The sequence below is a fragment of the Camelus bactrianus genome, chromosome 25 (assembly GCF_048773025.1).
Source record: "Camelus bactrianus isolate YW-2024 breed Bactrian camel chromosome 25, ASM4877302v1, whole genome shotgun sequence".
Taxonomy (NCBI): Eukaryota; Metazoa; Chordata; class Mammalia; order Artiodactyla; family Camelidae; genus Camelus; species Camelus bactrianus.
This window is the reverse complement of record NC_133563.1, coordinates 7,990,258-8,004,976: the sequence shown is the minus strand read 5'-3', so window position 1 is coordinate 8,004,976 and position 14,719 is coordinate 7,990,258. Positions and strand designations below refer to the sequence as shown.

The window sequence follows — 14,719 nt, the reverse complement described above, 5'->3', positions numbered from 1 at the left end:
TAGGAGCCCACGATACTTTTTATAAGGCAGGGCACCCAGAAAATGTAAAAAGACACATAGATATGTATCACTAAGAAAGATTCAACATTTTTGGCAAAAGATTCCATAAACTTTAAAGGCAAATAACTACATTACAGATACAGGGTCTGTATTTAGAGAATATAAGGGAAGCTCTTCAAATTGCTAAGAAACTTAACAGAAAAATTAGGTAAATGATATGAAATATCAATTCATAGAAGAGCAAATTCACTGGTCAAAAAACATTGAAAGTAGGCTCATCCTTATTCCTAATCAGGAAAATACAAATTAATGTAAACAATATGGATTGTCAACTCACAAAAGAGCAAACTCAATGGCCAATAAACACTTGAAAAGTTGCTCAAGCATCTGGTTTCATTTCCCTTCAGCATGAAGGATTTCCTTTAGAATTTCTTGTAGTGCAGTCCTACTGGTGACAGATTCTTCTATGTGAAAATGTCTTTCTTTGGTCTTCATTCATAAATGTTATATATTTTTTATTTAGAATTCTGGGTTGAGCGGCTTCTTTTTTTTTTTCTTTTTTAATTTCCACAATTTAAAGATGTTGCTCTTCTGACCTCTATAGTTTCTTATGAGAAGCAAGCTAACAATAAAATCTTGATTCTCTTATATGTAATGTGTCATTTTTCTCATCATACCTTCAAGACTTGCTCTTTATCTGTGGCTTTCAACAGCTGAATTATGATGTGTGTAGGCATGGCCTTCTTCATGTGTTTATCTTATTCAACTTTTCCCCTTCATTTCTGGTTTATATGTGGTACTCAATAAATATCTGCTGAATTCACTTAGGGAAAAAAAAAATCAAGTCATCCTTTGTAATTCTGACAGAATCCAGAGGGAGTCTGGAAGCACAGGCTAAAGCAACCACTCACAAAAAAAAAAAAAAAAAAAAAAAAAAAAAAAAATTAAAAAAAATGGTTTATTTGAAGTCTAATGTTTTACCATTAAAATGTAGGTCAATCTAGCACACAAGGATATGAGAGTATTTACTTCTTACTAAGTATTTGAGTACATGTTGATCCTTCAAAGTGCTATTTTTTTCTGTGGCTTCCTGTCCCTTCAGGAATATTGCTACATTCTACTGGGGATATTCATACCAATTTACATAGGTAGAGGGTCTTGCATTTTATATCAGAGTCAACCTAAACTGACAAAACGACATTCAGATTGCATATCAGACTTTGCAAACTACTTTCATAAATTACCTCACTTAAAACTTCCCAGTAACCTTGTGATCAACTTTGGATATAGCAGTTGGTAACAATTTAACAGAGGCTGGTTTATCAGGACTTATCAAGAAGATATAAACAAATTATTGCTTTTTGAGTGTAAAAGGATTCTCAGGGTATGAAGTTCATTCAGCCTTGGTTTAATTCTCAAACAAACAAAAAACCCAAAAAAGATCCTTGTTAGTATCTGGGGAACAGCAGCAAGGAGGCCCTGGGAGCCAGTGACAGAAGAAAGAACAAAAGGAGGGATAAGACTTAAGAAGGAAATATCAGGCCAAACATAGGCTCGACCTATGTGATGACTTAGCTTAAAACTGGTTTATACTTCAACAACAAACAAGGTAAAAATCTGAAGACTATATCCCAGAGCTCCAGTTTTGACCAACAGTATTACATATAATAAGAATCCATAGAAATCACATTACCATCGAGGATGTCAAAGTAAAAGAAAAAAAATGTTTTAAGATTAATAATAATGGAGCCCCAGGCTAGAACAACAATGGGAACAGAATTTATTCTCAGCTGAGAGAGCTATGGACAACCAGACCATGTGGAGTAGGGCAATCCTTCCAAGGCTATAATGATCCCTAAAATAAGTCCCTAAAATAAAAGGTTCCTGGTGACAACTACAAGTGGCAGTTAGCTATCTATGATGCAGGGATTGAGCTATTACTAAGTATAAACTATGAATAGAAATATTTTTTCTGTTATTGCAAAAACTTTCTTCATATTCCTTTGTAATCTACCCTTCCTATCACTCTCTCCTTCCCTCTCGCTGCCTTGCCTCCAGACAACAAGGAACCTGCTTTCTGCCACAATGTAGTAGTTTGCAGATTACAACACTTTATATGAATGGAATTATACAGTAAGTAGTCTTTTTTGTCTGGTTTCCTTCACTCAGTGTAATGATTGCAATATTCATCCATGATGTTTCATTCTATCAATAATTCAGTCTTTTTTATGGCTGAATAGTATTACATTGTATGGATAGGCAATCACTTGTCTAAGTATTCACTTACTGATGAAAACTTGGGTTATGTTTGGCTTTTGTCTATATAAATAAAACTGCTAAATACATTCATGTAAAAGTCTCTGTGTAGACATACATTTTTGTTTCTCTGAGGAAATACTTAGGGAGGAATGGCTGAGCCGTAGGGTAAGTACATGCTGCCCCTCTTCAGGAATTCTCAAGTTGTTTCCAAAGTTGTTACACAATTTTTAAATTCCCATCAGCAGTATACAGAGTTCTAGCTGGTTCACAATATCCCATCTTTTGAACTTTAGTCAATCTAATAGGTGTGTAGTGATACGTCCTTATGTATTATTTTGTTTTTCCCTGATGAATAATGATGTTGAGCACCTTGTGCTCATTGACCAGTCATATATCTTGTGTTCAAATCTTTTTCCCTTTATTTGCATTCATGTTATTTTATTTATTGTTCTTTTCCTTCATGTTATCAAGTAGAAAGGATTCCTTAAATATTCTGGATAACAGTTTGATAAATTTCTTCCAAGTGTCTGGCTTTCATTTCTATCTTAATGTGGCTTTTAAAGAGAAAATGTTTTAAACTTGGTTATGCCCAATTTTTGATCAATTTGGGGAGAGCTGCCATCTTAACAATATTGAGTCTTCCAATCTGGGAGCAAGTATCTCTCTCCAACTAGATATTCAAGTTCTCTCAGCAATGTTTTGTGGTTTTCAGGGTAGAGGTCTTGCACATCTTTTTAAGAGATTCATTTGTTGGGTTTTTTTTCGGCACCAATATGAATGAAACTGATTTCCCCCTTCCATTTTCAAATTGGTGGCTGCTAGTACATAAAAATACAATTAGGTTTTATACATTAATCTTGTCTCCTGCAACCATAATATGCTTATTAGCTCTAGTAATAGGTTTTTAATTCCTCAGGGATTTTCTATAAAGTATTTGATCATATGAAAATAGAGAGTTTTACTTCTTTTCTTATCTTTATATCTATTATTTCTTTTGCTTGAGTAACTGTAATGGCTAGGATGGCCAGTACGATATGAAATACATGATGAAAGCAGGCATTCCAGGCTTTTCCTTGATCTTTGACTTTATCCTCAAAGATATACATGCTTAGGACTAGGTGAACTGCTTGAATATGTAAAAGCCTATCTTCTTCTGCAAATTTGGAAACTTTGTACAATTATTTTTTCACATTTTTCTGCCCTAAGCTTTTTCTCCCTACCTTCTGGAATTCCAATTACATATATATTTGGACACTTTATCCCATAACCACTGAAGCTTTGGTCCTTTTTTAAATGTCTTTTTTTCTGTTTTTCAAATTCAATAATTTCTACGCTCTATATTCAAGTTCAATGACTCTTCTATCATATGCAGACCACTTCTAAGCCCATACACCATGGTTTTTTATTTCAGGTTCTATATTTTGAATTCTGAAATTCCACTGGATTGTCTTTATATTTTATTTCTCCATTGAAAATTCTTACCTTTCTCATTCAGTGTGCTTTCTTTTATAACTCATGAAAAAAAAGTATAATAGCTGCCTTAAAGTCTTTTTTACAATTGAATTATATAAAAAACAAGTTGGGAACATTCATTTATGTTGTTAGTTTTTGCTTTTTTGTTTGTTTTAATCAGTGGGAGGGGCTGAGGTTGGCCTCTGATGCTATGATAGAATTAAATCTTTTTTTCCCCCTTTTTCTGTGATTAAGGATCTAAAGAAGGTGAATCCGTTTCTCTACAATCTGTGAGAGCTGCCATACAAAAGTATCACAGATTGGGTGGTTTACAAGAACAGAAATGATAGTTTCAAAGTTCTGGAGATGATCAAGTCCCTAAATCCACATATCAGCAGGGACACGCTCCCTCGGGGATTGTGAGTAGAATCCTTCACTGCTTTTCATCTTCTCCCTGGGGCAGCCAACAATCCTTGTGCTCTTCGGCTCACAGCTGGATCAGTCCAGCATCTGCCTCTAACTGCACATGGCACTCTCCCTGTGTGTCTTCCTATTAACTTCCCTCTGTGTACATCTACCTCTAAATGTCCCTTTCATTAGTTGTTTTGGATGAAGGCTCACCCTAATGACTTCATTTTAAAACTTGATTGCCTCTATAATAATCCTATTAACAGATAAGGTCACATTATGAGATACTAGAGGTTAGGAATTCAACATATCTTTTGGGGGGGGGGCACAATTCAACCTGTAACAGTTTCCCTTCCTCTTGGAAATGTTTTTCAGCAATCATCAACAGTAGAATTCAAAGAATAATCTAAGAGAGGGCAAGTCATTTCATAATTATTCTCTTCTATATCACTATGGATCATCATAGAATGGCAAATGGCTATTAAACTAGATTATTTAATATTATTCAAAATAATTTACTACTGGTTAGAAAAGAAATTATTTTTATAATAGTGGACAAGCTTTTAGTTTTACAATAATGTTCATTTAATATAACTGTCTCAAAATAATTCTATGTATTTTTATAATAAGGCCATCCACCACTAAGATATTAGCAAAATGCACAAATATATATAAAAATTAAACTAAACTGTGTAGTATACAGTAGGTGGAGAGAGGCAGAGAAAAGAGGAGAAAGGAGGATGGTATCAGTAAAGGAGGCTCTATAAAATGTGGAATAAAATTTGAACCCACTTTAAGAAACACAATTTAAACACTGGTTTGAAACCACTAACGCTGAGATAAACAAAGATTTATCACAGTGACCTGTCAGATCCAATAAGGTTCTAGAAAATATTGTTTATAAAAATGTAACTTCAAATATTGTTCAACATTGACAATCTATGTAGAAAACATAGCACAATCTGCTTGAGGTCAAAGAAACAAGTATTAAATTGTATGCAATTAATAATTTGTATAAACCCAGAAGATGTGAATTTATACTAAATTATCAAACTATAGAATACAACTTTTGGCCTATATCAACTGAAATGTTATAAGATTAACAAAAGGCGTTTTCACAAAAGTAATCAGTGCTTTTCTTTTCTTTTTTTTTTTAAATATGTGCGGCAAAAGAAGTTCTGAGTGAGAATCTGATTGAAAATTACATTTGATCACTTTGACAGACTCTTCCAGTCTGACAGTAAAGTAGTTCTTCACCATTTAAAACTACATCTGCAACTGATTTCATTCCATCAGCCAATAGATGCATTTATGCTGCCACTGTTACATTTTCAGAAGAGTTTAAATTACAAAACTTGAGAGAACTTCAAAGCAATACTTAATCTAACCATTCTGATCTTGATGAACTGTTAAAAATAATTTAGGATGCTTAATAGAAGAGAAACTCTTCGACAAAATGGATAACAATTGTTCTTAAATCACATTATTTTAAATTTCCTTTCATAAATCAAATGTACCAACCTGGGGGTTCGAGCATTTTATCTCAAGTGACTCTAGGTCTACATGCAGACAGACAACAAACGAATGCCTCATATCAGGTCCTGCAGCGAGTAGTTTTTGAGATGTAACAGCTAGAGTAGAGGTACAACCCATAGGTTCCACAAGGCAAAGTGTCAGCTGTTTTCCAAAGAGGGTATATATGCTGAAATGATGCAAACTGATAGTCCAAGGAAAAGCATCACCTGATAATGGGGACAAAAGGGGGTAGGGAGGTAGACATACAAAAATATAGTTAATTTTATCTTTACAGTAATGTGTCTATTGTTAGTATTTGAAATATAAAACCCTTAATATGTCACCATAAAAAGGGAATATAGTACCCCAGAGACGATGTTAAATTAGTTTACAGGCTATGTAATGGTTACCTTTAAAAAATGTTTATGTTTATATTTATTATACTACTGTAACAATAATTATGCACATTATTAAACATACAAAAGTAGAAATTAAGGAAATGAGATAAAAATATACACAGAAGTTCTAACTTTTCTCCCCTCACCTTAGTGCTAGTGGGTTGTACAGTACACCTGCTGGGGATGTATGCACTGTACCTTGGAGACCACAGAAAATGTGTTAAATTAGGAAAATGGACTAAAGGTGACCACAGATCTGACTGTGAAATAAAAAAGGAAAATAAACAATCTTCTATGGTCTGTTGGACCATCTGCACAAGAATCCTGTGAGTGCTGATATAACAGACTCTCTGGTAGCAAAGACCCAGGATGCATGCTGATATCTTCCATTGGTGATTCTCATGGACAATGTAATTCTTAAAGAAAATATACCTGATTAAAAAAAAAGCACTCAAATTTCAAGATTAAAAGCAAAATTCCTTTCATTGTTTTATATTTATTCTTTTATTAATTAGAGAAAAATTTAATATAAATTTATGAGATAAAGCCATCTGATTTTTTTATTGTGACAACAGATAAAATACTTTGTGAAATAATGTTTAAAAGTATAGTCAGTATTAGAGTATTTATAGACATTTATTATTGGGATGCCAGTTTGATGGCAAATACGTTCCTATACTTGTATTTTTGACTGTGCAATTCTACTAGCACTTGTCAGTATAGATAGTATATTACGGGCTTCTCTTTAAGTATCTAGATTATTTTAAAACAAATTTAAAATATTCATTTACTTCTCTCATTAGAGCTACTAGTACCTCGCTGAAAATAATTTATAAAATGTAATATATAAAGAAGAAAAATCAAAACCAGTCACATTTCACCTTCCATCTTGTTACTCCCAGTAATATGCACTATTAACAGTGTTACATTTCTTTCAAGTCTCCTTCAAGTCTTTCCCCCTACCCCAGTGTTGAACATACCCACATAGAGTTAGAATCAGGATTACATTGTACTTTTAGTTTCACATTATTTTTCAGTAAGAAAAAAAAATTCCAAGTGAGTAACTATGTGGATCATGCTAAAAATATATATTGTAAAGGAATCGAAATATGCAGCTGAACTGTGAATGCTGATACTCAATGGATGCTACAAAATACATTCTCATTAAAGCTTGAACATTCAAAATGTCTTGACCAAGTGGTTAATAAAATTAAAAACAGAAACTTTCAAACTGAGACTTGGATAATAAAATAAATCTAGCTACACATAGTAGCCCAAAATAACTTGACTGGAAACAATGAAAACTGCGTACTAATATGTGGTTGGCACTGTGGTACTCTGCCTGTCTTAAGATTTAAAATATTTTCCCCCAGGAAAGAATGACGAACTTTAAATCATCTGTAACTAATTCTGAAATTATTTAAAAACCTACAGAGTGTTCCATGCTATTTACAAAATAAAGGCTTTGCCAAATTTATCTTAAAGTATTTTGGAATGATTTCAGGTTACATATTTTAAAACTGGTAGTAAACTATATATAGTTTTAAATTTTTTATGTTATTCAAGAAATGCTAAATTGTGATTATGCTTGATAGAAAGGACCACATTTTAATTTGTTAAATTAAAAAAAAAATTCCAAGTAATACTGATACTATCTCAGATATGTGACTCTTTTCCTCTTTGGAATCAGATCATAAGTTGAAACTGGGTATATTATATTCTAAGTCTTAAACAGAATCTTTTAAGGTAATAAATTCATGTCCACTTATTTGGCAAGCGGATCATTTGTTTTAAAAAGTAAACTCTATCTAGAAAATAAGATCCTAGTATGTAATGACAAAAACTCCCACAATTAATCACTTTAAAAAAAAATTACCAAAACACATCATTATCTGCATTACTATCCCTTTTACACACATATACATGCACATGAAACTCCTTATATATTTACAACACTGGCAATATACTGTTCTGGGGACTCCCTAAATATGCTCAGGCATCCATGACAGACCAAGAACATGGACTATTCTGAGACCTTCAAAATTAGTATTTTTACTTTAATTGGAAAGTTCTAATGCTATAAAATTAGCCTATCATTTTAGAAAAATTATTGCTGGCATAATTCAGAAACAAGAACAAGAAAAAATAAAAACAAGGCAGGAGGATTGAGAACTGCATTTCTGTGTGAATTTGTGAAACCTCTGTATTATCAACAGAGACATGAATACCAGTAAACTAATTCTAAAAAAAAAAAGATAACCAAACACTAACATACTTCAGATGAAGTAACGCAAAAGAGAGTAAGTGTAACAGAATTTTAGGACAAAATGAACAGAGAAATTTGGTGAGACTACGTGATACATGTATCAACAACGGGGAAGGGGGACTTCATTACATAATATTAACTTAAAACTGAGTGAAATTATAAACATTATATAGTGTTGATTTTCTTTTTTTTTTTTAGTGTTGATTTTCTTATACTGTATCACACGTTGCTGATTTTGTACAACACTAGAAGCTGAAGAAAAAGGAGTGACTTAGATAACAAAGAAAACATTCTCTCTCTCTCAAAAAATATATATTTCAAAAATTTTATTATCAATGTTGGCATCATGAAATAGTGACTATTTATACAGACCCTCATCATACACATCTAATTTACAACCTTGACTATTGGTAGGTAGGGATCAATATTCTGAAAAGAGGATCAGTCTTTCCAATTCTATTAATGCTATACTTAAGGGAAAAGTATATATATTTGGTTTTAACAAACATCAATATGAAAATGAAGAAAGTTAGACAACATTAGAAATACTCCCCTCAGTTTTCTTGATTTCATAACCTTAGTCTTTAGAAAGCAACAAAAAAGTACCTTACTCCTCTCCCTGATTTTTGTTCCTATGTCCCACAATCCAGTATAACTCAGGAAGGTTTTTATTTCAAATACGAATTAGTATAACCAGGAATATTCTACTCCTAGTTGTGAGGGTTAACAATTTGGAGACAGATACACTGTATTCAACAAATATAAATGAGCCAGAACTGCTGACACTGTCTCCCCAAACCACTTAGCACTTAATTGATTTAAAGACAGTTGAAATAAAGGGGTTCTTTAATTCTAAATGATATTAATTTAAGTATTGGGAACTTCCAAGGAATGAATGCATTAAAAATGATATAAATTATAATCAATCTTCCTGGCAGAGGAGAACTCCTGAAATACCTGGTATAGAAGGAAATAAAAATGAGCAACCTACAGTTTGATTCGCTTTATAACCAAAATTCTACATTTGGAAAAAAAATATCACTTAGTAACAGAAAATATAAAATGTACTGCATGCATAAAATAATGTAATATAAATATTAAAATATATAAAATTTTATAAATAAATGAAATTTATATAAAAATACAAAAATCATGTTTATTAAATCATACTAATAGATAATTCATTTCAAATTTGTGAAGTATTTTCTTCACATCTAGAAAACAGCATTCAATGCTAAGTACTCTCCTCAAAGTTATTATTGGCTTAATCATTATCATCAAAAATTTCATTACTGCATAAAGAAATATAATACTGGTTTTAAGATTCTTTAAAACTTATCATCATAAACAATGCAAAACCAGAATTATCACTTTTAAAACTAAAAGTAACCCCCAAGATTAGCACTGTTCTTCCAGGAATGAAGGTATGAGTAATCACTTTACAGTTTTAAAAGAGACATTGTAACAATGCAGGATATATGTAAGGTTATATGGTCAGCTAACAAGATATAGCCTCCCTTCATGTAGCTTGTCAAGAAATGTTACAATTCCACATATTTTCAAAAGTGACTTACCACTAACTAGTGGCAATCCTTGCCTCACTTAAATTATTATATAAAGATGTCTACATAATTAAGAAAATTATAAAATATTTATTCAATCTCATCACTCAGTGATATGACATACGGATTAAAACTTAGAAATAAATATAGGGTATTTTAAATATCCTTATTTTGAAATGTTATTTTCTGCTTCCTGATTGTTTTTTACTTTAGTTTTTCCCTAAATAACTAAATAGCCAATTATTCCTTTTTAAGCTATTTAACTGAGTATGTATTTTACAAGCACCATGTTCTCAAAACTTTAATAACAGATAAGAAATCGATGCTTAAGACATGATTCCCTTTCCAAAACATTGTCAGCTATATATATTATATTCACAACAATAAAAATACTTATAAACATTTACAACACAAACATCCTAGATATCAAATACACTCAATCATTTTTCTTAACACATAGTACATGTAGTTATTTTAGTCAAATTGAGTCAAATCTCAATTACTTTCCCAAGACTTCTACAAAAGAATGTATGCTGCTATTAGACAAAAGTCATGGCTAATGATACAAAAGCACTGCCATTTTAACTCTGCTAGGAAATGAGTATTTGTGAGGAATAAAAGATATTCATTTGAGCTTTCATTTTATATTACTGACAGACCACACTGATCTACTTAAGTGGATAAATTGGTTTACTGAGTGCACTAGAATGCTATGACACTGCCTGGTACAGCAGAATGAGCCTGGATTTTGCATCAGACAGACCTAGGTAAGAATCCTAGCTCTAAGAGTCCCTTATTGTTAGGGGAGAAATACTAATGCCTAAATCCTCTGCTTCTTCTACATGAAGTGTTGAGCCATTTCATGCCTTTTCTGTTGGCAAGAACTGAGTGGACTATTTCATTATAATAAAAGAACCAACTTAGTGACAAAAGAAAAGACATAAAAATGAAAAGCAAAGTAAAAGGAAAAAGGTTAAAGGAAAAAAGGTAAAAAGTAAAGCTCTAATGAATTTCATTATTTGAAGAATTTTTTGAAAGGTAGCGAGTTCACCAAAGACCCTAAGAATCGTTCAGTTCAAGAAACTATTCCAAATTCTAAGTTACAAAGGTTGAATTAATGAATTGTATTTCCTGAAAACCTTATAAAGAAGGGAATCATATGGAAGAAAACCTCAGTCCTGGAGACTGTTATTCATAACTTAGCACCTCAAGTATGGCTTCAGTGTCTGGGGCTCACATGAACCACATCAAAACCATGCTAAAGCTGACAGGTGTGACCAGAGACTAGCCATGAAATTAGATACAGAGCAATTTTTGGTATTGAAAATAGATGCTACTCTGTAACAGAAAATTCTACCATGTTATTAGTGCCATATGATGAACAATGTAAGTCAAATAGATACCTGAGGATATAAGAAAGGAAAAAAGAAGCCAGGTCTGTGACAATCTTACAGATTTGTAAACCATCAGTGAAAAGGTGATAGCTTAACTATCAGTATAGATAAGAGTACCCAGCAAAGCTATAAATATGAAGAACAGCTACCTTTAAAGAAAGGGCAGAAGAAAAGGAGCCCATGAAAGATATGCAGAAAAAGTAGTCACAATCCACAGAAAACAAACCAAAGGACAAACCAAAGTTGTCCAGAAGTTAAGAAAGAATTTCAAAAAAGAATCAATGAACAACATCAAAGATTAAAAGGTTTCCACTGGCTTTGCAATGAAGAGGTTTGTTTTCTTAATTAAGATGAAAGATATTTTAGCATTTTATATAAAAGGGGTTAAATAAGGAGGTTATAACTAATGAAACAAGTTCCTTAAAAACACAGCGTATAGCATGTAGTATGCACTCAATAAGTATTTGATTAAGGAAGGAAGGAAATGCATGAATGAATAAAAATGGCTCAGTCCTAAGCAATGACAGAAGACTGAAGACTTATTCTAGGTAAGGTAGATTCATTTGTTAAACAAATATTTACTGAATTAAATATATGTTAGACATTATTCTAGGATCCCGGGAGAGTGCAGTGAACAATATAAGCTCACTGCTCTCATGGAGCTTGCATTCCAGTTGTGGAAAGAAGGATAATAAACTATTAAGTAAATGACACATATCACATTGGTGGTGATAAGCACTCTGAAGAACAATTAAGCAGAGAAACAGAACAGGGGATGATGCTGCCACTTTAAGACAGAATAGAAAAAGCCTCTCAGACGAAATGACGTTCTGTAGAGACATAAGTCATGAAGCTACTTGGGAGGGAGGGTGGGAAGTGTTCTAGAAGGGGAATAGTAAGTGCAAAGACCCTGTAGCAGGAACATGATGGGATGGGAAGTTCTCAGTGCTTTCATTAAAGTAATAAGGAACTTGTATGCTGACAAGGGAAAAATCATCAGAAAACTTTGAGGAAAATGGTGTTAAGTTTATGACAGCTTTTATGAGGGGTGGAAAGGCATGAAAGGAATTATAAAAAGTTTACAAAATTATCAATGAGGGCAAGAAGTCATTTTTTCCCCTAAAAAAAATTGTCAAGAACTTCAGAAAAGCTCAAATGTCAAAATGTTGAAATGATCCAAGGCTACATTTTCTTCCAAGAAATTGAGAACCTACAATATCCAAAAGAATTCATACAACTCAGTATCATAAAAACAATCTGATTTAAAAAGGGGCAGAGGACCTGAATAGACATTTTTTCAAAGAAGACGTACAGATGGCCAACATACACATGAAAAGATGCTCAACGTCACTAATCATTAGGGAACAGAAATCAAAACCAAAGTGAGTTAACATCTCACACTTTTCAAAATGGCTACTATCAAAAAGACAATATATAACAAATGCCTGAGAGCATGTAGAGAAAAGGGAACCCTTTGCACACTGTTGATGGGAATGTAAACTGGTACAACCATTATGGAAAACGGGATGAAAGTTCCTCAAAAAATTAAAAACAGAACTACCATATGATTCAGCAATTCCACTTCAGGGTATTCACTCGATGAAACAAAAACACTATTGGAAAAAAACATGTGCACCCCACTGTTGATAGCAGTATTCACGATATCAAAGATATAGAAGCAACCTAAGAGTCCATCAGTAGATGAATAGATAAAGAAAATGTGGTGTAGAAGGAGATCGAGATGGCAGAGTAGGAGGACACTGAACTTACCTCCTCCAGTGAACGCATCAAAAATACATCAACATGTTTAGAAACTCTCACTGAAAACAAAGTGGAGACTGGCAGAAAGGCTATTCTATAATCAAGACTGCAAAGAAAGATCCACAGGGAGACGAGCAGGAAGGGAAGACAGGCAATCAGGTGGAGACCCATACCTCTAAGAGGGGACACACCAGAGGAAGGGAATATCAAGGGCTTGGAAGTCCTTCCTGGGGAGTGAGAGGTTCAAACCACATGTTGGGCACCTCAGCTCCTAGAACCCGACACTAAAATGATGAGTCCCCCATTGATGGAAAACCAATGGGACTTAATGGAAGGTTGTAAGAAAACAAGACTCCACTCTTGACGAATGTGAGCACACACTTGGTAACTCCCTGGAACAAGGCAGAAGAGAAGACTGAGAAACCTATACTTTGAAAACTATAAAACACCGATGAAGGAAAATGAAAATGATACAAAGAAACAGAAAGATATCCTTTGTTCATGGACTGGGGGAATTAATATTGTTAAAATGCCCATATGTCCAAAGCATTCTTACAGATTGAATGTAATCACTATCAAAATACCCATAACAATTTTCACTGAATTAGAAAAATTTTTAAATTTGTATTAAACCACAAAAGACCCTGAATAGCCAAAGCAATCTTGAGAAAAAAGGACAATGCTGGAGGTAGCATGTGCCCCAGCTTCAAATTATACCACAAAGCTGCAGTAATCAGAACAGTATGGTACAGGCATAAAAACAGCCACATATATCAGTGGAGTAGGACAGAGAGCCCAGAAATTAATCGATGTAGTTATGGTCAATTAATTAGTCTAGGGCAAAGGAGGCAAGAACACACATGGAGAAAAGATAGTCTCTCCATTAAGTGGTGATGGGGAAATAGACAGCTACATGTACAAGAATGAAATTAGGACATTTTCCCACAACACATTAAAACATAAACTCAAAATGGATTAAAGACCTAAATGTAAGACTGGAAACCATAAAACTCCTAAAAGAAAACATAGGCAGAACACTTTTTGACATAAATTGTAGCAATATTTTTTTGGATCTGTCTCTGAAGGCAAAGGAAACAAAGGAAAAAAATAATAAACTTAAAAGCTTTGCACTGCGAAGAAAACCATCAAAAAAATGAAAAAACAACCTACTAAATGGGAGAAAATATTTGCAAATAATACGTCTGATAATGGGTTACTGCAAAATGTATAAAGAGCTCATAAAACTCAACATCTAAATAACAAACAACCAGATTAAAAAATGGGCAGAAGACCTGAATATTTTTCCAAAGAAGACATACAGATGGCCAATAGGCACGTGAAAAGATGTTCAACGTTGCTAATGATTAGAGAAATGCCAATCAAAACCACAAAGAGATTATCACCTCACATCTATTGACCACAAATAACAAAATGTTGGGAGGATGTGGAGAAAAGGAGAAAATTCCCACCTGGCACACTATTGATGGGAATGTAATTTGGTGCAGCCACTATGGAAAACAGGATTGGTTTTCCTTAAAAAACTAAAAGTAGAAACACCATGTGATCTAGCAACTCCATTCTCAGATCCAAAGAAAATAAAACACTAATTTGGAAAGATACATGCATCCCAATGTTCACAGCACCATTATTTACAATGGCCAAGTTATGGAAGCAACCTAAGTGTCCATCAATAGATGACTGGAT

The 14,719-nt window shown here is 33.2% G+C and overlaps 1 protein-coding gene across 10 annotated transcripts in view; it reads right to left on the bottom strand.

Annotated features, from left to right (window-relative positions):
• Window positions 1-14,719, bottom strand: part of VPS13B (vacuolar protein sorting 13 homolog B) — a 627,348-nt gene that overhangs the window by 324,842 nt on the left and 287,787 nt on the right. For 9 of the 10 annotated variants that reach the window (XR_006725148.2, XM_045517215.2, XM_074352636.1 and 6 more), the window contains exon 24: window positions 5,641-5,861. Coding sequence is in view for 9 of the 10 variants with exons in the window: in XM_045517215.2 (XP_045373171.2) it covers window positions 5,641-5,861 (221 nt within the window). In the remaining variant the exon portion in view is untranslated. Of the gene's footprint in view, window positions 1-686; window positions 824-5,640; window positions 5,862-14,719 lie in introns of those variants that run through there. The other variant, XM_074352637.1, reaches the window with a different exon arrangement.